Source organism: Bradysia coprophila, chromosome II (assembly GCF_014529535.1).
Source record: "Bradysia coprophila strain Holo2 chromosome II, BU_Bcop_v1, whole genome shotgun sequence".
NCBI lineage: Eukaryota > Metazoa > Arthropoda > Insecta > Diptera > Sciaridae > Bradysia > Bradysia coprophila.
The window spans coordinates 6,212,561-6,238,892 of NC_050735.1; the positions used below are offsets into that span (position 1 = coordinate 6,212,561).

At 36.0% G+C, this 26,332-nt stretch overlaps 2 protein-coding genes across 2 annotated transcripts; one reads left to right on the plus strand and one right to left on the minus strand.

Moving 5' to 3' along the window:
* Nucleotides 1-3,783: 3,783 nt before the first annotated feature.
* Nucleotides 3,784-5,133, minus strand: LOC119069172. The gene is made up of 2 exons (XM_037173093.1): nucleotides 4,293-5,133; nucleotides 3,784-4,241 (listed from the first exon to the last, which is right to left on the minus strand). The coding sequence occupies exons 1-2, from the start codon at nucleotides 5,094-5,096 to the stop codon at nucleotides 3,795-3,797; spliced, it is 1,251 nt and encodes a 416-aa protein (XP_037028988.1). The 5' UTR covers nucleotides 5,097-5,133; the 3' UTR covers nucleotides 3,784-3,794.
* A 5,303-nt stretch (nucleotides 5,134-10,436) lies between these two features.
* LOC119068865 (bumetanide-sensitive sodium-(potassium)-chloride cotransporter) lies at nucleotides 10,437-25,972 on the plus strand. Its single transcript, XM_037172706.1, has 16 exons — nucleotides 10,437-11,394; nucleotides 17,774-17,873; nucleotides 20,474-20,756; nucleotides 21,032-21,130; nucleotides 21,195-21,540; nucleotides 21,607-21,808; nucleotides 21,865-22,129; nucleotides 22,194-22,315; nucleotides 22,402-22,537; nucleotides 23,158-23,264; nucleotides 23,342-23,446; nucleotides 23,512-23,753; nucleotides 24,636-24,895; nucleotides 24,965-25,250; nucleotides 25,314-25,587; nucleotides 25,650-25,972. Exons 1-16 carry the CDS (start codon nucleotides 11,222-11,224, stop codon nucleotides 25,761-25,763), a joined length of 3,114 nt encoding a protein of 1,037 aa, XP_037028601.1. The 5' UTR covers nucleotides 10,437-11,221; the 3' UTR covers nucleotides 25,764-25,972.
* Nucleotides 25,973-26,332: the final 360 nt, after the last annotated feature.

Here is a 26,332-nt window from a genome sequence, read left to right on the forward strand (position 1 = left end):
TTATTTCCTTTTTGTGGACGATTGTGTATGTTATGGATTCGAATATCCAATCGCCAATGTCGACGTAATCGGACAGATGTGTCGGAACAATTTCATAGTCATTGAGCGTTAAGTTCACAGGACCCTGGAATGGTTAGTTGTTTATCAAGAGGATATTCAAACAAGAGCGAAGCGAGGGGCGTAACCGCTCGAGTTGGAATTTTCCTATTTTTCCTCCGAGTTTTGAGATTTTTCTCTGGTTTTCGGCCTCTTACATGAATTTTTTTTGTGTATTTGTTTTGGACTCATTTCGTTCAAAATCGTCCAAAACAAATACACAAATAACTATTATTTACTGCCCTATGCGAAAATCAATCATTACATGGCAGTTTGCCCCATACTAAGTTGATCCGTTACTAGAGTAATCGGTTAATTATACGTGAGTTCATTTGTGGTATGCTTTCGGATGAGGCAGGCAATAAACCAGAATACATTGGATACGTAATTGATTAATTCCGAAACCATTTCGTTTTACCTCACAAGAGTGGTTTTTGAGCAACGAGCTTCGGAAACTCCGGTCGGATAAACAAACATGTCAAGAACGCAGTCCCCAAAGTTTTTTGCGCCAAAAACACTCTTGTGACACTCTATCTCAAATTAGTCACCTCGTCTAATGAATTACTTTCGCAGCATCCAATGTAATCTATTATTTTCATGTGATCATTTTGCAACAAATTTTGCCACAAAAACCTGAATTGAAATAAGTTATGAAATTACTTTTATGGGACAAGAATAGTTGACTACTTCCTTTGGCAAGTTCAAAAAATTCGAAAAGCCAATGACTTTTGCTCCTCTCAAAAATTGTATGTATGAGCAAGCATCTTCATCGATAAAGACACCGTGTGGATGGTATTGCGTTCGAAATTTGTAGTACGTTGTCATCCGAATCTATTTTATTTGAAAGAAATTCTATAATCTTTGTGCAACACTGTAACAAGAAAGGGTGTAACGCACACGTAAATTGTAAACGACGACAGGCTTTAAAGATACGTGTATGGAGTACGTTTGCTTTTTCCTGTTAACCAGCTTTATGCCACAAGTGAAATTGTAGAAGTATTTCTTATTAAATTCGTTGCAGATCACATGTTTACCAGCAAAAACAAGATCTCTTTTACTATCTACAAAGTAAATACCACAAATTAATACAAATATCCAGAACAGTTTCATGGCTTAACAGTTTAGAGTTGCAAAAAATTCTCTGGACTGCAATTGTACGCAAAAAGTTTTAATCGTTTTCAAGCAGATTCAGAACAAATGTAATTCGAAATTAAATGCTTTGTGAAACATTATCATAAATGTTTTTGCATTTTTGCACCTTTTCCGTTTGTAATGGACCTATACACATTGGTTAAGTCATTATTGTTGAGTAGATACCAAACAATCAACAAATATACCGACCAGCTTGGAAATTTTGAGTCCACCTAAAATACTTCGAAAATGAACCAGTTGAAGCATCACAATAGATCTTCAAGGCCAAAGCCTATAAAAAATCACGAACACGAAAGCTTACAAAGAGTCACGAAACCATGAAAATTCGGCGATATCAGAATCACGGAAGGCCAAAGTTCTGGCCGCCATTTTTCGAAGTGTTTTCCCCTCGTTCGCATCTTTGTGTGAAGTTCTGATAGATTTTTCCTATGCAAATACCAGAAGCTATAAAGTGATCTGTAGACAAAATTGGTTTTCTGTTTTCACGATTTCATCCACAGAGCTCGGTTTTCATACAAATATTGATGAGGTTATGGATGAAATTTGATAGTAATTTGACAATTCGTATGGCCTTGGAACAGACCTATACCTTATCAAGGCTGTATACTTTGGGGAGGTGACGTAGATACGCGGGAACACACCACTTCTGATGACTTTACATATACAAAACATAGCTAACGCCGACCCGTACGAAACACCTATTCGTATCAAAAGCCTTTAATGTGAAACTCTTCATTTCTCTTACTTCATTTTCTTCTCTGCTGAAAAACTATTCTTCCTTTTAAATCACTTACATTATCCACTCTTTGCCTTGTTATCATATACAATTAAATTGCCGGAGGCAATATAGACAGCCCCGTACGAAGTCAAATTTCATAAATTCCTATTTAAACAGCTATATACCGCTATATTTACCTATATTTCACTGTGAATAAACATTTCACAGAGGAATATGCTATTATATAGCTCTATATGCCTGTATATAGCTCAATATAGCTGTATATAGGTATATATAGATGTCCATATATGGAATCCCTGAAACCCCACACACATAACTAATTATTTCCATGTTAACAGAAACTATCTAAGTACAAATTTTCCCACTTTATATCGTTTTTACTAAAATCCAATATGGCCGCCGGCAGCCATTTTGTTAGGAGACCGGAAATAGTACCGACGCTTTACATTCGTTAATACCTTTCAAACAAAAAAAAATTCATGAAATTCGGTCAAAATTTACTCGAGATATTGACAAAATACTCCACGTTCACTGTACGGCCGAGTAGCCAGATAAGAGCTCACTCCAAGAGACCTAGCTCACGCTCCGGAGAACATAATTTCAAAAACTTTTTTTCCCTGATTCGTACGGTCAATACCTATCTAATAAAGCTAAAACGAACGAAATATGTTCAAATTTGGCCGACCTACAAGCAAAAACTGCTTGCCGCCCTGTGCCTGTTTCACACCAAGGGGTCTAACTAACAAGTCGGTCATCCGATTTCCATAAACTTTTTTTTTGTCGATCGGTATTGTAAATATCTTTCATTCGATGTATCGATTACGAGTATAGCGTTTAAATGTCTGGAGATATCTTCGAAAAACCGTAAAGCACTTATTGGGCCCCAGCTCAGGAGGGGTCGATCCAAAATCACTCATCTTCGAACTTAGCCTGTCTTTTGACATTACCAAACGGGGAAAAAAAGAATTTTCAAAATCGGATGCGTTTTACTCAAGTTATCGTGCAGACAGATCGACGGACGGACGGACGGACGGACAGACGGACATTTTTTTTCTTGCTGATTTGGCATCTCTGGACAACCACAATAGGTTTCCCCTTACTCAGGGAGTCCAATTCGACGTGTTACAAACGTATGCGTAAACCTATAAGACCCCAGTACTTCGTACGGGTCTAACAAACGTATGCGTAAACCTATAAGACCCCAGTACTTCGTACGGGTCTAAAAATTCACCACTTCATCAAGACGACGAGAATCATCAGACTAGGTGAATTTTTGTATGAAATCGGCCATTTTATCATCAACTGTGGTGTGTAACCCGCGTATCTGTATCTGCGTGACCTCCCCAAGTATACTGCCTTGATACCTTATATTGCCAAACTTGTCAGGAGAACAAAAGTAAAATTTGAATTAGGACTTTTTCACGGCAGTGTATGGCTACTACTGTTACAGGTTATTCACAAGTTTGACTTCGCTGTTGTCTTCGCCTGTTATATTTCAAAGCCAACAGAGGTTCCCTATTATCAAGTTTTCGAAATTAAACAGGTGAGGAAATTTTTGTTCCAATGATAGCCACAAAGTTCCTTTAAAATGGGCTAAGCAGATTATGATACGTAGGGTGACATTCCATACTTCACAATAAAAATTCACCACGTCGTCATAAAAGATACAAATTCGATTTCGGTGAAAATTTATAACTTTGTTTACTAACTAATACAACCTGAAGATGTTCTGAAAGAACCCGAGAAGAGATAGACTAAAGCTTGTTCAGGCGGTTCCATCACACCGTTCTGAAAATTAATTTTATTTTCAATTGATGCCGCAGTACTGAACTACATCGGCGACAGTGTCATTCAAAGCCTTTCTGTACAAAATTTCTGTATCAGCATCGAATTCTAAGATCAGCTTCGGCCGTTCACCCTTGCATATTCGTTCAGCGTATTCATCCAAATCCAGTATGTGACGTTCGTCGGCAAAACGAAATGTTACCGATACGCAAGCGAAAATCAGAGCGAATCGATTGAATTTTATCAGATCGCTGTCGAATGTGCTTTTAGGATACACTATGGAAGCATCGCTGCCGAGTTGTTCGATACTAGTGCTGAGCAGGGAATGGTATTCGTTGAGTAAATTCGTGAAATGTTGGTCTCGAAACGATTTGTCCGTTGTGGAAAGGATGAAATACAGTAGATCAATGATTGGAGGCCCGAAACGGCTCATTTGCCAATCGATGAGCATAGCGTCGATCGGATTTTCCTAAAATTAAATTCAAAATATTTGCTCTGAATAATTCGATTTTGAACATACGTTGGCTTTGTGTTGAAAGAGAACGTTGTTTGTCTGACAGTCACCATGCAAAAGAACGCCACTTCCTCCAACAAATTGTTCATTCGAAAATTTGTCCACCCACTCAAGATAAGTCGTCTTCAAATCATCGATCAACTCCTTATGCTTCGCATTTTCCAACGCATTCAGGGAGTGCTCAAAAATATTTAATATTTCGTAGCCCAAATCATCTTTCATAAATTTGCTGGATAAAGTTCCACTACGCACGATTTCGTTAAACACGCCCAAATTCTGATCTTTCATTGCGAACGAAATGGCGTGAAATTGAGCCAACTTTGCCATTACCAGCCGAGCATGATCGTACGTCATGCTGGTCATGTTACTTGATCTGGAAAACTTTTTGTAATTTTTTGCCCGTAGATCTTCCATGACAATAGCAAAATGATCGTTCTCTTCATCGAACACCGTTGCATAAACGTTCGGAAGAGTTAGAAGTTTTTCATCGGTTGTTATGCGTTTCTCGTCTTGGAATGCAATAAATTTTGGCAATACTTTGGTGTACATCTCCACCTCACATTTAAATCCAGTTACCGCTTGAAATACCAGGCGCTGATTTCTGTTCGATGGAACTGTTTTCAGCACCAATTGTATTTTGTCTGGTGCAGGATTTTCGTTTCGTCTTCCAGCCAGTTGAAGGAATGTCAGTTTGCCAGTGAAATTTTCACCTCGTTTAGTTGCATCACTCGATTCAATACTATAATCGATAAAATGCTCATGCTTGGCAATATCGTCGACGAGTTTCACAATATATTCAGGGAACGACATTGTTTCTCTTTCCAAATACCAACTTAACCAACAAACTGATGAATGGCGAATGACTCAAAATTTTTGATTATAAAATTGGAATTTATGTGCATCTAACGATCTAACCGCATACACATCCGGTGTAGATGTCATAAATATTAAATTCTGTCCCGCTACGATGGAGTAAAAAGAGACGTATATGTTAGTGCCACAAAATGCGATTGGATCAGTTTATAGTTCTGTACACATAATGTTGAGACCTCATCCTGTCTGATAAAAGTCTACAAATTGTATTAACCTTTTAGAAAAAGCTAATAAAGTGATGCTGGTGCCATATTATATTATTATATGATCCCATTAGAACATAACGAAGTGCTTCTAGGATGAGAACGTTGATGCTCAGAGCTTACGATGACAAGACCAATGGTTGTCTCATTTTCGTAAATTATGCGAGTACGACGTAAAATACGAATTAGATGTACGCTTTATATACAAGATGTAGCATTCGAGTTCGAGTCTCACCAATACTCCAGCATACAAGCTGGAAAAATTAGTTTAAAAGCACGGCAGAGTAAAATAGACCAGGCAGGAGCAGTTCATTTTCGAAACGTCAAATAAGTTGAAAAATTTTATTCGCAAAAAAATATAGGGCTACTAGATTATTCAGGTTCCTTGTCAAATCAGCGCTCCTGCCTATCAGCGCTCCTGACTGGTTAACTTTACTCTGTCGTGGTAAAAGCTGTCAAAGAAAATTCGAGAAATTCGAGAAACTTTAAGAAACTCGAGAAATTAGTTTCTTGAAATTTCTTGAATTTCTCGAAGTTTCTCGAATTTCCTGAATTTTCTGGAATTTCTTGAAATTTCTCGAATTCGAGAAAATCAAGAAACTTTGAGAAATTCAAGAAATATTTCTCGAAGTTTCTTGAATTTCTCGAAGTTTCTTGAATTTCTCAAAGTTTCTTGATTTTCTCTAAAAGTTTCTAAAAAGTAGGTCCTGCACTACACCGTACGAAGTTTCTATCCAAAAATTAGCGAAAATGATTTTTGCAGTAATGGCCATGTTGTTGTAATGGAGCAAAAATTTTAAGCAAAAAATCACATCAGGCGAGACATCAGGGCCGATGGTGACCTCTGTCCAACATGAATAAAATTTAAAACTTCTTTAACAACACTTTATTATGTAAATAGTTATTGCTTCATCTTCATCGATTAAAAAACAATTTCTAATAAAGGCTCACGGTAAAGCTCTAGCTTTCCCTAAGAGATGTGTACTGTGCATTTGTACCAATCTTCTCACTGGATGTCACATATCTGTTTCTTGATTTATGACTTCGTGTAGACGTAACTGGTTCCAAAATAATTTCTAATATTGCTCAAAATTATTTCCTTTTTGTCGACAACCGTGTATGTTATTGATTCGAATATCCAATCACCAATGTTCACGTAATCGGTCAGATGGCTCGGAACAATTTCAAAGTTACTGATAGTTAAGTTCCTGGGACCCTGAAAAATTTATTATTTTCATAATTTCCTTCTTTGACAGTGACTAACATTCGAAACCCAGCCAGTTTGCCTTACACTGGCAAGAACGCATTTACTTGAAATGTGCCGAATCCTGACATTTTGCGAAACCCTAAATGTCAGCCCTTCCAAAAGTTCTCTGAATTATATTTCACTCTACACTGTTATGATAGGAACGAGAGTTAAAATACCTAGCCGAATTGTATTATACTGTTATTGGTATTCTCGCTCCACACAGTTTCACACAAGAGGTGGCATGGTGGCACTGATGCTTACCAAAAATTACATTCGTTTAAAAATGACAGCTCCACCTCCTACTGTAAATCACTGACATTTGACATTTTAAACACTGAGATTCTCAAAAAGTTTGAAGAATTTAAGTTCCATGCAGCGGCTGTTTTAGAATGTTAGTCACTGTAGTATTTGGTTGTAAAATTACTTTTATCGGACAGGTAATGTTGAATATTTCCTTTGGTAAGTTCATGAATTTCGAAAGGTCAATAACTAACGTTCCTTTCAAAAATTTCATGTATGAGCAAGCATCTTCATCGGTAAAAATACCGTGTGGATGGTATTGTGTTCGAAATTTGTAGTACGTTATCATCCGAATCTGTTTTATTTGAAAGGTTAATAACATCGTACATCACCGTAGAAAAAAGGTGTACCGTACAAAGAACATTAATTAGGAGGATACAGCCGCATTGAACAATTCCATATTGAATTTGTTGCGAAACTGCACGGTGGCGCCATAATTTCTTAAACGACAACTTACGACATTTTGAAGTAGTCCAGAAATTTGGTATTTTAGGTGTGCGTAGCGCCACAGTACTTAGCATCAAATTTTATGCTGTCTTATTTCTTTGATACGGCCGTACCCTCCTTTAATGCTACCTTACGCGAATATTGTCAATGACCACAGGCTTTAAAGATACGTGTAAGGAGTACGTCTGCTTATTTCTGTTAACCAGCTTAATGTCACACGTGAAATTGTAGAAGTATTTCTTGCTGAATTCCGTGCAGGTCACATGTTTACCAGCAAACACGAGATCCCTTTTACTATAGACAAAGTAAATACCACAAAAGAATGCCAATATCCCAAACAATTTCATGGCTCAACACTGTTGAGTCAACAGTATAGAGTTAGAAAATTCACTCGACTGAAATTGTTCGCAAAGAGTTGAAATCGTCTACAGCCAGCAAACACCGAACTCTCCGCTTTTGTGATTCGAAATTAAATGCTTTGCAAACCATTTAAAAAAAAACCTTTTCCGCTATTAAGTATTTCACTTATACAAATTGATCAAGTCATTGGCTGTACCTGTTTAATGAGTCTCACACGTGTATATGTCCATCGATAATACAACGCACTGACAATGCTATGATAAGAGTAATTAGACCTAGAGAGGAAATTTCGAACAAATTTACGTAAAATATGTGGTCCCAACATGAAATACGAAATGCTCGTTTTTTTGTGTTTGCCCCATCGATATAATATACTGTAGATAATGAGACACGAAGAACGAAATTTCGGAAATACATATAGCACACATACAAGTGCAAAAAATACGAATCAAGAGAAAAAAAAAATTGAGAAATGCAGAGTTTTAAATAATTATTTTCAAATATTTGTATGACATTATTTCGCGCGCTTTCTCAAAACGTAAGTTACGTTACACATACCAATGAACGTCAACACAAGGTATGTTCGAATGTCAAACTTTGTATGTAGCGGAGGACATAGCGATTTCATATAAAGAAACTCACCTTTCATGAGAGGTGAGTTTGTTTATAGAAAATCGCTATGTCCTCCGGTCTGTATGAATAGACCATACCTGGTTTATACTTTCATTGACACATGCATCCATGTGATCTTTCCGCATAAAGTTGCTTTGACATTACTTATCTACACTATATTATATCGATGGTTTGCCCTCTTAAGTGGGCAAATTGAACTATCAAAATAGTGAACGCGTGCATGTGTTAGTGTAAAATCGTATACACATTTTATCGTACGAATTACCAGTCTAGGTATAATTTGTCTAAGAAAATTTTCCGATCGTTTTCAATGATTTTCCAATTATTTTCTGAAGATTTTTCCAGATGATTCGATTTTAAAAGGATTTATTTTTCCGTTTTCCGCCAGATCTTAATATCGATTTTTTAGAATTTTCTTTTTCTAAAGGATATTTTGAATTTTCTTTTTCTAAAGGATATTTTTGTCATCATCTACTTGGACAGTATATTCAACCACCCGTAAGTTACGCATTCGTTTAAACGGAAGCACTTCATATATATTTCAGTATTTATTGTCAGTGAAAAATTGAATCAACACCCTGACATAGACTGGCATTTCGCACAATAAAATGTTGGCTCGCCTGGTCCTTTATAGTAAAGTACATGTTACAAAAATTGAAGTAAAAGATTTGAATCAACAGATTAAAAATACTTATATTATTCATATGCTTGCCGTCCTAAACAGGTTAAACTGACAAGGCGCCGAACAAAAGTCAATTTCTATAATCACATAGAATAGATTTCGACCATTTTGACAGCATAGAAATATATATCCAGAACGAGCTTATATACCTCGATCTGATCGATAATTTTAACTTTCCTAAAAATGCGTTGAGGATCCGAAGAAAGTTGAAATACATAGCTAAGACTAATTTATCTTTCTAACAGAGACTTTGTTAGCACCTATAAGGGGTGCGTCGACACCATTGCTGTCTCTTATATAAATCAAACTTCAAAAACCGCTGGGCTGCAGCTAATTTTGCATGTTCAAAGAAGGAGGATTTATATGAAGAAATCATGCAGAATTATCATTTCTTAACTTTTGCTGTCGAGACTTTGGGATCATTCAGTGAACCTGCAAAATTATTTATTAAAAGACTCGGACCTATTCTTAACCTGTCACAGACGGCAAGCATATGACCAGTATTATTACCGGGTCTATTACTTCCATCGATCAAAGTATTTTTAAACAGTTGATTACAAATCTTGTACTTCAATTTCTTTACCATGCATTTTACTACAAAAAGGACGACATTACCCAGAGCTTGTCATCATTTTTGTCGTCGTTATCGATAACAGGTGAATAGCCGTATGTGACAGGTTAATTCGAAGTCTGGGAATATTCACGCTAAATCATTCTTCATACAAAAACTAAGTTTCGCTATCCAGCGTGGAAACGTATCTGCGATCATCGGAACGATTCCACAAAAGAAGTCAAAAGAAGATAAAAGAGGTTTTTTATTTAAATGGTTAAACTTAAATAGAAAACTTAGCCGCCGATTGTAAATTTTGATAATTGTTAATAAAATTGTTTAATAAGGGGTGCAAGAACTGTGTACTTAGATTATAAACTGTACAACGTGTACAACAGGGGTAAACACACGTAAACATCCGCCTGACAATTATTCACGCTTTTCATGAAAACGAAATCTGCTAACTTTATAGCGAAAAAAAATTTGCCCATGCCACATATGCCTTTGATTATTCCACATTTAAATTTTTTTTCGGCTTTAATTGTCAATACTTAAGGTGTATGCTGTTCATTCTTAAAACCACCTTTTCAGTTGAATTTTAAATTTAAATTGTCAACAGTGTACAAACAGGTATGAACAGTTGTGGTAGATCATTTCCATTTTTGGTTCACAGACAATGAGTGTGAGACTAATAATGATTTTTTTTCAGTAGCCAAAAAGTTTATAGGTAGTTGCTAGTGAGGATAAAATATGTGTCGCAACGATAGAAAGTGAAAAGAAGTTCTTCTAATAAATCATAAATGGTAGTTCTACAACAACCATGTTTAATATCCTGTTGCATCGAGATTCATGGTGTTCAAACAAGTAACTGAAGTTGCAATAAACTATTAAAAGGAATCTCAAAATCAACAACGATTTTAATCGATTTGCAAAATAATTGTTATTGAGTAATTCAAGTGTATACTACCTCTCAATGTAAAGACGGTTATATACATAAATACGCTAAATATACGCTACCATTATAGACGCATCATAATATCCATGTTTGTCTTTCAATTTACAATATTGATGTTTAAAAAAAAATGTTCGTATAAAAACCGTCCAGTCAAACAATAAACTTTTCATTATCTCCTATTCCGTTTTGCTAGGCTTTTGCCACTTGAAAAGCTCGTCGCAGTGGTTAGTTTCGAATGAAGTGTCGCTGTCGATACATTGGCGAGTCTTTGTCGTGAAGTGTTTTATTTGTTTTGAAAAGTAATGTTAAATTTTCACTGAATTGTTGTGAATTAAAAAGATTTTTTGTTTTGTTTATTACACCAATTAACCGACCCACAGAACAGTGTAATTGGGAACAGTGTATTCGAAACACAGCAAATAATTTTCAATTCACATTGGCACTTTGTGCGTATAATAATTATTGAATTTCGTGAGAAAATTCAAACTATTTCACACGGAAAATGCAAACTCTAAGAATGATATAAATGGAAATTAAAAATCGAGCTAATAAATTAGCTGAGTATAGAAATTGAGTTTCCGAGTGAGACACGGTTAACATTTCTAAATTAAAACGAAAGAAATTTTATCGTTTGTGTGTGATTACTGATTGTGGTGCTTGAGTCTGGTTTCTATTCTTCGAAAATGAAGCGATTTCAAGTGACTTCTGTTGATAATCAAGAATCCGGAACAAAAAATGAAGTACAATTGAACGCTTGCAATCTGTACTCACAATCGAATCCTAGCAATGGAAAATTTACGAACACAAATTCGGACATTGAAGCCGCCAGGAAATTTAGTTTTGCACAATTAACAAGGTACGTCAATTATTAATTTATTTTTGGCTGGGCAAATAAATGAGATTTTTGCAACTTTCTTGTGGATCCCAATTAAATATTTCATTAGGCAATCAGACGTCTTAATTTTGTGCTTAAATTATTAAAGCTCTTAAGACTCTTAGCAATCTCAATATAAAATTCAATTACAATCTGCTTCATACTGGTTATCCACACCAGCTGATTTAACTATTTGGTGTGTAAGAGTACTAGGCAGAATTTGAATATTATTTTTTTTTAAATTTTATTTTGATGTTCAAACAAATCCAATAAGTGACGTGCAACTGTTTTAACAACATGTCTAGTATTTGTCTAGAAAGAATAGCAGAACATTTCTGTCTGAATTCCATAAATTTCCGTAAATGCCTGAGAAGTTATTATTTTCGATTTGAAAAATTGAAACTGTCTCATGTCCCACATTTGTATTTGTTCTGATAAAAATTCTCATTCTCAAGTAGATTTGTATCAACAAGACATTGTTAAACACTGTTACAGTTCAAGGGGCTCTATAGAAAGTTTTGTAAGAACAGACGATATTTAACGAAACGCTTAAGACTATACCACGATAATTACTCTTCAGATGACGTCAACCTATTCTCTGTAGCCAGGAATTCCCAAACACACATTAATTTGCACACATCTTCTGATTTCAACTTATTTTTCGTCTTCATTAAATTTCGAATTTACATATCGTATTGAGTTGATTGATATTGATTGTCATTTCACCTACGATTGGCTAATTCGCCAAAGGTATTTGGATCGGATCGAATCGGTCATGACTTGTCGTATAATGATAGACAAGCACGTGAAACGGTCATACCATGCAAACAGACACCTTTCATAAGTTTCTAGGTGTTCAAATTTTCAAAGAAAAGTCAATAACGTATTCTCATCGGAACTACGATGTAATGAGGCTACTTACACTACCGTTGATCGTCAATTGAACTGATCGGTCATGCGAACATTAACAATAAATTGGTCTTACCTTGATTGGTTTTAGAAGAAATGCGGAACCACCCGTTGAAAATCATTGTAAAATCATCGAAGCTTCTGAAAATCAGAACCCAACCCAATTATTAGTCTATGAAGTCTTGAAATTTCGAGCAGCATATGGAATCCATGGATCCAATAAGTTGAAAATGAACTGCGTTTTTCTCGTAAAAATCCATCAACTCTATATTTAATGATAAAGTTCATGAACAAATAGACTTATATAGAACCATACTATGCCATATGATATGCTGAGTTACGTTGTTTTTCTTTTATTATTTACTTCACCTGACCATCACGATGAGTTGACTCACATTATTAAAATCCAGTTAATAAGAAAAATCAATGAGAGACATCGAATTGTTAAAAATCTATGCGATTTACACCTTAGCAACAGAAATTTTAATCCACATCATTGTCGCTAATTGCGTTACATATTAAAATATGAATGATTGAAGCGAACTACGCGCGATGTTCATGGAATAGATATTGACATTGAATTTGTTTACAGATTCGTAATTAATTTTCACTAAAACTCCACTGTAGCTGTTTAGTTTTGTCTAGGGAAGATCTACAACTAGTTTTTCTATATTGAGCATACGAACAAGAGATGTTTTTAAACTGGAAATGCACGACAACCGGTGACATAATGAACAAAATAGTTTCAAATTTACGAAAAGTTGTTCATTATCTTGCATAATAACATCACTAGTTTTAAATGATTGGCCGAGTTTTATTGACATTACACTTTACACAAATGTAAAGCGAAAAGTATAGCGATCTCAATAACGATCTCTTCTAATTCTAATTGAATACATTGACGTCAGTAGAACAGAACTTTTTTTTTATTTAACGAACAACCCTTAACGATAACATTACTCATAGAAGAAGAGAAGTCATTTCAATATTTGTTGGATCGAGCGCAACGATATATGCAAAAACGAGGAGGAGTTTATGAAAAGAATTTTGTTAGAATGTCCAGGTTTTCAGCCAGGGCTTATTTTTAGGAATTTTAATTCTGAAAAATGTTTGAAAATTCCGACAACTTCGGAAAAATTTCAGAATTTTTTTTCAGAACTTTTCTGAATTTTCAGAATTAAAATCCCTAAAAATTAGTCTTCTGTTTAACGTAAGAAATCATTCAAACCGGAGAAAATCTACGAATTATTTCGAGTTTATTACAGTAGGTGACTTTCAAATGAGTGGCTCAATTTATTTCAGCTGATCTACTCATACAAATGTTCTAATGCTTGTTTACAGGGATGAATAAGGGACACGCATGCGCGTGGTAATTGTAAAACCGTTTAAAAAAAACCATTTTTGTTTGTGTGAGTCGATCAGCTGAAAAACAGCTGAGGTCAAATACGTCACTTTTTCATAGTCGCCGACTGTACTGATCAAAATTCCGTCAAAATTTTTCGAATTCTGCCTGAATGCTATTATTTCTATTAACTTTCCCCCAGTAGGTAGGTTGTGATGACTTCACCCAAGTATTTTTAAAACTTCAATAAGCTTATCCCGTAGGAGTTTCTGAAAATGTTGGGAGGGATTCTTTTGAAAATCCACCTATCAAAATCGGACCCATTTCGTCTGGGATGGATATATACATGGTTTGAAAGGTCTTTGCCAGTAGACCTCAAAACAGGCCTCACACAGTCTCGAGCCACACCTGGTTGCTGGTGGAAGATCTCCGAAGTTGGAAAAATAGTGTTTTTTATCCGAAATTTTTGGCCGTTATAAATGATCGTTCCGGGTGAGAGTGGGCTCGTTGGAAACTGAGCTCAAGTACTTTCGGGTCATGCCTAGTTTGATTAGATTCATTGATATATGTCTATTAAGGTCTACTGGCAAAGACCTTTCAAACCATGTATATATCAATCCCAGTCCGATTTTGATAGGTGGATTTTCAAAAGAATCCCTCTGGAGATGTATAATGGGGTCAGTAGAAAAATTCAATTGAAAAGTATTTTAATAGTGGGAGGAATAAATGAAAAGTTTGGAAACCTGAATTGAAAATATTTATGTCACAGCTATATCAAAGTTCAAAAATGAGAAGTGACGCGACATCTCAATAATTTTTAAAAAACCCTGTGTGGCTAGCTAAGGGGCTGGCTATCGCTATAGTTCAAGGCAGTCCTATTTGTAACGTCGTATCTGTATACGACTCGCGCCAGGAACACTCTAGGGCGGGGATCTTTGTTAGATAATCGGTATATCATAGTAGCCAATAGGATATTTACCCATCTTAAAGATCACACAATAACGCCTAGGAATTTGCACGGTGTCGGGGAATCTCGCACACGCGATCATAGTATGCGTCCTTTTACGACATGTAACGAAAAGTCATGACTGTGCGAGATTCACCACTTAGATGTGAATCTCGCACACCATGAATTTGTGTGGTGTGCGAGATTACCCTACCCCATTTGCACATCGACACTAATTTGTCATTATTTCCTTAACTCAACTTAAACCACAAGTATTCCAACCGAAATCAATTACTTGATAAAACACTTTTTACTGCAGACAAATTATATAAACTTGCTAATTGCTACAAAATATTGTATTAATCAATAACAGTAATTGTTGACAGTATAACTCGCTTGCTAATGAGTAAGGTAAAGTTTGCATACTGGCGCTTGGCTTCTCTAAGTTGAAGCTAGATTTTATTTCGAATTGTTTTTGGCTGAAACTTAGGGTAAAACATCTAAACACGAGCCAAGCACCGAAAACGACTATAGTAACAAAAGATGACGTCATCAATACAATTAATTGAATTGTTGTTTCTAATCGTAATGATAACCAATGAAAGTACAGAACAGGTATGGCCAATCGGCAAATTCACCTTAAACGCATTCATAAATTATGTCAAAATAATATGAAAATGAGTGCGTTTGAGTGCGTAAATCAAATTTTTATGTCCTCCGGGCGAACGATCGACCATACCTGCTTTCCACTTTCATTGATGATAACATCATGTCACAAGCCTCCTGAACAAAAATAGAGACTCGTAAGAAATGAGCTGTGCTCGTAATTAGGTATTTTACCCCACATTGTCTAGTTGTTCTTAATGGAGCGATCGTATTCCTTAAAGTGGTACAGTTAGCTTGTATTAAGTACTGACGTTCGTTGAGAAATCTGAGAGCTCGGCATCTTTGCGATTATAACTACGTCTTGCTTGCATCTTATGTCCATTAATCAATGTCTTAATACTCTCAAAATAAGTAAAATTACAAAAATTGTGTAGCGAAAAGCATTAAACTAATTTCACATCCAATGCTGCAAGCCTGGTCCCATATTAAAGCTTTTGTGCTTGGTAATTTTTTTTGTCGAAACATTTTTTTTTTCTACACATTTTGTGTACGCACTTTGTTCAACAAATTGCTCTCATAAGCAAGCATTGTCAATGCAAACAAATTAATTAATAAAATTATCAAATATTGTGAGACACCACACACTAATTATAACATGCTTGCTAATGTCTGTTTCATCGAATAAATTTCAGAAAACAAAAACAAACGAAAACGATTTTGTTTTGTCTACCAAAAACTGGAAGTGATCGGCTACTAGTATGTACGCAAACAAAACCGTTAACCCCGAACTTACAAATTGAATAAGAATTTCAATTGTTCATTGAGGCTTTGAAGCAAACGTATACGATATTGTCGCCGAATCTGTTTCTTTCTTTTTTTAAAGGATCGCCTGATGTTAAATACCAAATCTGATACTTCATTTGTTTTAACATTCATATTACTATACTATAACATGAGTCAGAGCACATAACAGACGATCGGTTGATGGATTATGCCATAGTGTTCTCAACAATGTCATTGGCCAACAGGCCAAATTCTCAAGTTCTTGACATACTCGGAACAGAGACCTTAAAACTTTTATTTTTTTCTATTCATACTAATTCATCTGTTATCGATGACGACGACAAAAGTAATGGCAAGCTTTGGGTAATATTGTCCGCTTTAGGTTTGTTCCAAGTAACTGTAAACACGAACTTTGACAACCCGAACAACGACCATTTCATCCACAGCAACGTCGCTTTCGTGATATTTCATGCAAATCGACCAACGTCGCCTACGCGATTTACACAGAGGTATTATTGAGGTTATGGTTATATGGCTGAAATTTGACAATTCATATGGCCTTGGAACAAACCTATATATTAAAATGCGTGATAAAAAAATGAAGTACAAGATTTGAAATCAACCGATTAAAAATACTTTGATCAATGAAAGTAATAGACAATAATGATACTGGTCATATGCTTGCTCACTGTAAGAGGTTAGAACTTCAATTTTCTGCTCTAATTTTGTTGTTCTATAAACCCTAGTCTTCCCCAGTGCCAGAACTAACATGTTTCGTTTCAAGTATTCCAACAATATGTTCTAAACTATGTGAAGCACATAAACATTCAACCTGCCACTTAGCGGTTTGAGCATGGAATCTTCCTTTGAAAGTGTAAACAAATTCTCGTTCCATCGAACAACATTTCCACATTTGTTTACTTCTCGTTTAGAATGAAAAATTGCGACACTAACTAACCCATCATAAATGCGACATGAAAATGCGTTCTAGACATTAGATCAGATAACATTGCCATATAAAGAACCGTTGTGTTTTTCCATCGACTTTTCTACCCTTGAAAATAAGTGTACAATCGTTTTGTCATTGAAAATCGAAAAAAGGGATGTCATTTTGTGTGTGATTGAAGCTGACAATAATTTGAAACTTTTCCGTCGTATAAGGCAACTTTGCAGAATAGTTATTTGTTAACCAGGGGAAAGAAAAGTTGGAAATTTCATTTCAAATGGTGTGATAGCCTGGGAAAACGAAATTTCCTTTGCTGTAGGTCAACACAACAAAGCCTTTAGAAGTTTCAGCTGAGGTGAGAAAATTACTATTTTCTTGCCTGTGTTGTCAAAAGTTATAACCTATTTACAAGCAGTAAAGATTTCCGCCTACATAATTACAATTTTCCACTGTATGACTAGTGAATACGTTCTAAAATCTAAATATTTTAAAATCTTTGAAAAATCACTCGTACGTCTTTAAGGGTTGTATGAGGACGGAGTGTATACTATTATCTATTGTCTAAAAAAAGTTAAAGATATAGAGAAGGTTGTAATCGTTTTCAATCAGACTCAACTTCAACAATCACGATTTGCATTTTGGTGACATAATGCAATAGTAAAGTTGATTTATTAAAATTTTTGATTTTCGTAAAGATTAAACGATTCGCCACATTTTATACGCCCATTAAATAAACATACAAAAAATTACACGTTAAGATTTAAAAATCAAAAAGATGCTATGATGATAAGGCCTATTTTCATAATATTTTTTTTGTTCTTAATTGCAGAGAAGCTTTGCCACGTTTAGAAAATTACCGCCGCTCATTACGTGCCTTAAAGCGTCCATCGTTGGGAATACTTCATGGAGAAGATTTTGAGATAAACCAAGTGAGTATATCATTAAAACAAAACATTTCATTAAAACAAAAATTCTCTTATCTAAGTGCCAGTATTGTTTACAATACTCGTAAAACCAGTAATTGAACTTGTTAGAGGTCAGCGAGTTAAAATTCTTCAATTTCGTCTGCTGTACCTGTGAATTGTTGATTTTTTTTTATAGCTTTTTTTGTCGAATAAATTTACCGTTCTGAAGATGTCGAAAATAGGCGCTTTCCAAACTCATGTTATCCTTAAATATGTAATTTTTAGCTGAGTTTTTCACACTTAATTCGCTCAAAAAGTCTTTTTGTGTAAGTTAGGTCTAATCTAAGCTAAGTACAGTAGTGACAAAGTCGCAATATTTCAGCACTATCTAGGAAAATGAATTCAAAAGCTTTAAGTTTCGTTTGAATTCCATTGGAAAAGTGTAATATTTTATCCAAAAGAAGCTTAACCTGTCACAGACGGCAAACATAATAACAGTTTTACTATCTGATCTATTACTTCATTTGATCAAAGATTTTGATTTCAGAAATCTTTTACTTCATTTGTTTTGAACACGCTTTTTGTTATTATAAGACTTCATTAGACAGAGCTTGTCGTTTATTACAGCTGTCGTTGTCGATAACGTATGGCAGCCGTCTGTAACAGGTTAAAGCTCTCTGTAACAGGTTAAAGCTCGCAAAAGCAGGATAAACGCAAAGACACAAATGCCGAGACAAATGCAGTACGGTGTTTTGGCCTAACATGCTATAGAGAGCTTTTCACTCGGCTACAGCAATCTGTTGTGAAATTTCAACAATTCTGGTGAGAAAATTTCTATTTTCTCCCTACGGAGCAGAATCAATACCATTTTCAGAAGGCACTTCGAGTGGAAAAGATATTCCAAGATATTTTGGATTGAATATCTTCAAATTCAGCAGACACTTTGTTTATATGCATCTCAGGCAGACCGCAGACTTATTAAAGTGTTTAAAAAAAAGTTTTCGTTTTCAAATTGCGCCAAGTCTAATGAACTTAATTGCACTTCACCTTGATATGTTTGCCAAAAATTATGGTTAAAAGTTTAAATTACTCGCTGGAGGTTGAAAAACCTTTTTTTTCAGTACCAACAACTGTATTATATACCATGCAAAACAGTCGTTGATGATCAGCCAAAAAAATATTCACATGTTGAATGAATACAAATTACAAGTGAACAAAAAAATTTATATTTTGATTGATCGTTCAAAATTTGATTACATTTATGTGTGATGAGAAAGTGCGGATTCAACTGGTTAAAATATGTTCGATCTGAAAACGTTTAGTTTCGCCGTTATTATTATGAATTTAGCGAACGTGTTAAACAATTAAACATGCCCGAGCATACAGTAACGTCGAAAGTGCTCACATTTCCACATCAATCGATGTTTCATATTTTCATGTTATTGATTACATATATTCAGTTGGAAATTTGTGAGAGTCTAAAAGAAAATTTATTTTTATTTTCTGTTCGTTCTAGAGAAAAGTTTTTTGTTGACGCAAATTTTGTATGTATCAGTTGAGGGCTGACTTTACTACCAAGAAATTGTTTCAGCTAATTTTAAATAAAATACGAAAATTCCAATTAACTTGTTTCCACAATTGCATAAATGGTTGCAGCGATACAACGACTAAGAAAGTATACTGTTTCCGATTCTGTATCGCATTGGCAGCTTACTCGAAATGCTTACGATTGAATGTGCTTAGACATACTAGGGTGAGCGTACCAATCCTCGGACAAGAATGAGTCCTCGGACACCTATTGTTCTTTGATTCATAAACTTTTTTTATGAATGAGAGTACAATAGGTGTCCGACGACTCATTCTTGCCCGCGGATTGGTACGCTCACCCTAGGATGTGTATGCCGGTTCATTCATTGCAATAAAAGAGCTTTCAGAGTATTGGCTATGGTCGCACAAAAAGCTAATCATGGTGTGTTACGTACCTGCGTACCCTACTCACGAGAGAGAAGTTTGGAATATAATCCCAAGAGTGAGCAAATTTTTCCGCAGGTACGTAACATACTATGACATGCTTCCGGTAAGCACTTTTTTACAGTCACAAGTAGTTATGTAAAGTTCAGGGGAAAAAATATCAAAATCAAGTTATCGTGAGTGTGCACAGATGACCAATTTATTTTTGCGGTTTCGTCATCTATGACCATGGGAAAATGCTTTGCACTGCCGTCTGCTTTGATTTCAACGTAGAACGGTCATAATAGCCCCAGGTCTTTTTTTTCTATCAAGGTTAGTTGGGAAAGTACTGGCCAAGCACTAAAAAAACATATTTAATAAGCTCCACAAAAATTCACTAGGTTCGACCTCTAATTTCCAAAAATCTGTAATGAAATTTTCTGGTTTTCTGCTCGTATTAAACTTAGGTAAAATTAGTCGGCAAGAAACTGTTGATCGGGATCTGTGTTTCTGGAGTTTTCTTTGTAATATGAAGGGTATTGCGATATTCTCCATATTTGTTAAAATCAACTTCCTTCAAAAGCTTTTATTACCCGGAGCTCACCTTCATCTAACTAATTTTGTTCTAAATATTTACGAATGAATATGTACTCATTCTCAATCAATTTATCCAGGAAGTAACAAAAGAACCAGAGGCCACTGAAGAACATCACGGTATCAAATTAGGATGGATTCAAGGCGTACTGATCCCGTGTCTGTTAAACATTTGGGGTGTGATGCTGTTCCTTCGACTGGCATGGGTTGTTGCACAAGCTGGAATTGCACAAACATTGCTGATTATATTCATATCGTTTGTCGTCTGCGTAATTACAACACTATCCTTATCGGCTATTAGCACCAACGGTGAAGTAAAAGGCGGCGGTGTATATTTCATAATATCGAGGTCGTTAGGACCAGGTAAGGTTCTATTTTTGTTGATAAAAGTTATATCGCATGTATGGCGAATTCCATGACCTGTTTCGTGACGAACCAAATTTCGGTTTGAAATCTGTAGGACTTTTCTTAGAGCAACATGGAACTTTATGTCATTCTGAAGGATTCAAGATGTTCTATAAGAAGTCTAAAAGATTTCGAGCTATTTTAATTTGAGATATGGTTGGTCATGGGACAGGTCATAGATTGCTTTATATGAGCCTTTGAGCTTGATGGTAATTCACGTTTGCAATACATAGAATTCGGAGCTTCTGTTGGAGTAGTATTTGCTTTCGCCAATGCGGTTGCAGCTTCAATGAACACTATTGGGTTTTGTGATTCAATGAATGACCTACTAAGTATGTACCTCTGTTACGTTTAACTCAAATTGTCTGAATTTTAAGTGCAGAAATTGTATTCAAGAATCGTATGGCGTAAAAATTATTGATGGAGGAGTAAATGATACTAGAATAATCGGTACGGTTGCACTAGTCATAATGATCGTGATTTGCGCGGTCGGAATGGAGTGGGAGTCCAAGGCTCAGAACTTCTTGATTGCAATTATTGTGGCAGCCATTGTCAATTTTATCGTTGGATCGATAATTGGTCCTAAGGATGATGATATGATGGCACAGGGATTTGTAGGAATAAGCGGCACTGTTTTAGTGCAAAATTGGGGATCAAATTATAAGTTTAGCGAAGGAGTTAATCAGAATTTCTTCAGTGTGTTTGCCATCTTTTTCCCCAGTGTTACGGGCCTCCAAGCCGGGTAAGATAATTGTACTCGTTATCAGGAATTTTGCATCACGTAACTGTATGTTAATTGTGTTAACAGTGCTAATATATCAGGAGATTTAAAGGATCCAGCTAGTTCCATCCCCAAGGGGACATTGTTGGCGCTCTTGATATCAGCTACGTCGTACATAGTGTTTGTGTTCTTCGCAGGAAGTGCGGCAATTCGTGAAGCTAGTGGAAATACAACAGATCTCATAAATGGCAGTATTATTGATGTTGTTCCGCAGTGTTTATCTAACAACGTAAGTTACTAGAAACTAGTTTCGGAAACAATTACCTACCACAATTGTCCATATAGTCATGTACGTTTGGCCTACAAAATTCTTACACCGTTATGCAATTGATGGCTGCTTGGGGACCGCTGATTTATGCCGGATGTTGGGCGGCAACGTTAAGTACAGCTTTAACGAATTTACTGTCTGTTCCGCGTTTGATTCAGGCATTAGGTCGCGATAGAATATACCCTGGATTGATCTTCTTCTCGAAAGGTTATGGAAAACATGGAGAACCCTATCGTGGTTACGTGCTAACATTCATCATTTCGACCATTTTCCTTTTAATTGGTTAGACGTGCCCGGATGTGAAATTAATTTTATTTTAATTTCGTTTCTAATTTATTATTGACAGCTCAATTGAACTTAATTGCACCGTTGATATCAAACTTTTACTTGGCCTCGTATGCACTTATCAATTTCTGCACTTTCCATGCGGCCTTCATCAAACCATTAGGCTGGCGACCCACATTTAAGGTTAGTATTAGACCAATTTGGCTGATAACAGAAAAAATCCGGATAATTTTGTGTAATCGTAATCAATGCAATTTGCACTGTTACAGGTGTACAATGCATGGCTGAGTTTGTTTGGCTTTGCTTTGTGCGTTGGAATTATGTTCTTAATTGATTGGTTGTCGTCGCTGATAACGTTTACTATAATTTTTGCATTGTACCTGATTGTTGTGTACAGAAAGCCAGGTAAATTGATAAAAATTCAAGTTCGTACGATAGTAAAGTGACACTAACGAAATGTAGGCAATGTCGGTAAACCTAAAAACTATGCAAGGGTCGTGGATTTAAGCGAGTTCTTTTCTGTAAAATCGTTCTGTAGGTCTGATTTGACAATTAAACCTGTTAAAGTCGTAATATCTTACTTCTCTTGGTTAATATAAATTGCCGTGTGGTGGTGTTAGTTATGTATCACATCTCGTACTTCTTTAATTTTACTATTTGATTTGCTATATAAGAGATCATGTCAAGCCTAATCTGATCTTTTATTTTTGTTTTTATTGTCGATTACAAATGACCACAAATCTCTGGTATGAATTGACGATCCCTTTTTGTCAAACTTTAAAAATTTCTTCAAGTTCTCGCAAGTATTACCCCATTCAATGAAATGTAGTCATACCACAGTAGCTTAAGCTTATGAAGAGTACCAATACTAGTGTGAGTTCCGTAGTTATACAATCGATTGATATCAAGAAATTCCAGATTTAATGAATTTTTTTGGAAGTCAAGACTAGCGTAGAAGCTTAATTTTTACCCTCAATTAAATCAAAGGTTAAATATTGTTTTACTCTAATCAACTCACTTAACAGACGTTAATTGGGGCTCATCAACTCAAGCGCAAACCTACAAAACAGCTTTACACGCAACATATCGTTTGCAAAACATTGGTGACCATGTGAAAAATTACCGACCTCAAGTAAGAAAAAGAATTCGTTTTTTTTTTAATCGTGAACGAAACATGCAAATTACGATTTAAAATTGTCACACTTTCAGGTGCTAGTCTTAGCTGGATCTCCGCAGATTCGGCCAGCTATAGTCGATCTTGCAAATTTAATAACAAAACATAACTCACTAATGATTGTTGGAAATGTTGTGTCGGTAATGATATCACAACTCATTTTTGTTGATCTTCCATTTTTGATGATAAAAAGTGATAATTACAGCCGGACATCTCACATAAGAGGCGAACGTATGCGATAAAAGAAGGTCATAAATGGTTACAGGCAAGAAAGATTAAAGCTTTCTACGACATTGTGCAGACGAATGAATTTGACTCGGGTGTGCGAGCGTTGATTCAAACGTCAGGAATTGGAAAGCTGGCACCGAATATTGTTCTGATGGGTTATAAGGCTAACTGGCAAACTTGCCCGACATCAGAATTGCTCTCGTATTTTAATTCAATGCAGTGAGTATGCACACAATTTACGATGAACCATGGTGAAAATGAAAGAAATGAACAATAACTTGTGGTGGTACCAGTCAAAACCCTCAATAAGGAAAATGTGACGCAGGTCATGTACTTACTTCCAAAACAACTGATATCATTTTAGGTGACACATCAGTAGTTTTAGAAAAATTATTTCATTCTTCACGTTAAAAGTAAGAGATTGCTCAGATTGTTCCCGTGATATAAAACAATCACCACTCATTGCTTAATGAAAGCACACTAAATAGCAGTTGTATTATTATTTGAGTCAACTGCTGTGTAACCCCTCAATATTCTAATGATCTAGAAATGGGATGTTGGTGATGTAATGGAATTATAGGGAATATGAACCAATCTCAATAATTTCGAAATTCTCGACGAGAACCCAAAAAAAACGGCAAAGCTCTGAAATTTCTTAGGTTTTAAAGGTGAGGGCAGTGGAGGAGTAACCTCTTTTTAACCTCAGGAATGCAATTCCTACAAGAAATCCTGGATTACCAACATTTTCTGTCACTTCTGACCGAACCATATTCACAGCTGTATCATAAAGGTGGACTAGAAACCCACTTTCTTTGATAAGTTCGCATGACCAAAGCTACAGAACACATAACTAGAAAGTTACCTAGCTGGGAAGATTTTCAGCCTTGATTCCCCAGTACTTCGAAATTTCGGGAACAAACGTCATTTCTCATCTTCACCTGTATGTGGACTTGCGTCACGCCCACTAATGCGAGGGCATGATCGGATCATTGCTTTTTAAAACGAAATGACTATTCACACGCTAGTGCGAATAGTCAATTGACATACTATTCGCTGTTCTCTATTCGATTTCTGCGAACCCTATAAACTCAATTTTTTCAGCAATGCGTTCAACAACCGCATGGGCTTAGCAATTTTACGCATGCCTAAAGGAATGGACTATTCGTATCTGAATTTGGAAGTCAACAATGATTTAACGTTCAGCGGCATAGATTCACCGACTATCACTCAATCACATTCGTCATTGCCTGCAACGGGAGATCTCATTCTTAGCGGTAATCGAAATTTGATGCATGCCGATTCAAATCTAAATTTAGCTGGAATGGCTAGTTCACAGACGACAATTACAACGCCTCAACCACGTAAAAAATGGCGTCGAACCAACAATCAATTTTGATTTTAATTTCTTTTTTCCATTTTGCTATCTGCAGCACCGCTTCCGAATCAGAAACGTATGGCAGAATTGAAGGCCCAAGAAAAGATTATTTATTCGACACAAGGAGGATCCACCGTGCCGAAGGAAGTGCTTGACGATTTGGGCTATTTCCATTTGAAAAAATCGGATGGTCAAATTGACGTGTGGTGGTTATACGATGATGGAGGACTTACCATCTTAATTCCGTATATCTTGTCGTTACGTTCGCATTGGAGTGGATGCAAGATTCGAGTATTCGCATTGACCAACCATAAAATGGAACTCGAATTCGAAGAACGAAAGTAGGAGCAATTCCTCAATGTGCTCTCCAAACTCTATCGCTAAATATTCATTGATTTTTGTAGCATGGCAAATCTTTTGCATAAGCTGCGAATCGATTATTCAACGTTGACCATGCTGCAGGGTATGCAAGATCCACCGCAACAGAGCACAATCGACTTCCATATGCAACTATTGGATGGATTCAGAGAAGGTCAGAACAATGAGTGTTTTGTTCCCGAAACGGAACTCGAAACTTTGGAAAAGAAAACGCATCGTCAATTGAGATTGCGCGAATTACTGTTGGAACATTCGAAGGATGCGTCGCTGGTTGTGATGTCTCTGCCTATGCCCAGAAAGGTAGCACTTTACAATCGATAATCGACATCAGTGTTCGTGAAACTTTTCTTCTTCTTTAATAGGATGCTGTATCGGCACCGTTGTACATGTCATGGTTGGAATTACTTACGAACGACATGCCTCCGTTTTTGTTAATTCGAGGGAATCAATGTTCTGTATTGACATTCTACTCTTAATATTTTTGACAACGACTAGTCACATGTTGTCAAAGCAACATTATCCCCGATCAGTTTTGTTGATAGCCTGAAAGAGAAGTTTTGTTTTTTGTGTTCTATGCTGGTGCAGTGATTGTATCACACATTTTATTGGTACTCAAGACATAGTATTAGCATTGTTGACGAACTCATTTATTTCAATAAAGAAAATTTAACCATTTTGTGTTGGTCAATCCTTATTTCAATGGATAGAAAATAGGTATTCAGGACAGCGACAGAGACAAAACACGGGAAGCATCAACAACATTTACAGGTAAACGACTGTTTGGATAACTTATCACTTCATTTCTGCCATGTACACCACTTCATCTAGCCATTTTATGTATACTTTTTTTTTTGGCTAACTCACCACTCCATATAGCCATTTCTACCATTTCCATGTATTTTGGCTAACTCACCACTCCATATAGGCATTTCTATGTTTTCCATGTATTTTCGCAAGCTCACCACTCCTAACACACGTTTCTAACAAATCCATGTACTTTGGCTAGCTCACCACATTTCACACATAATGTGGCGGATTAACCTAT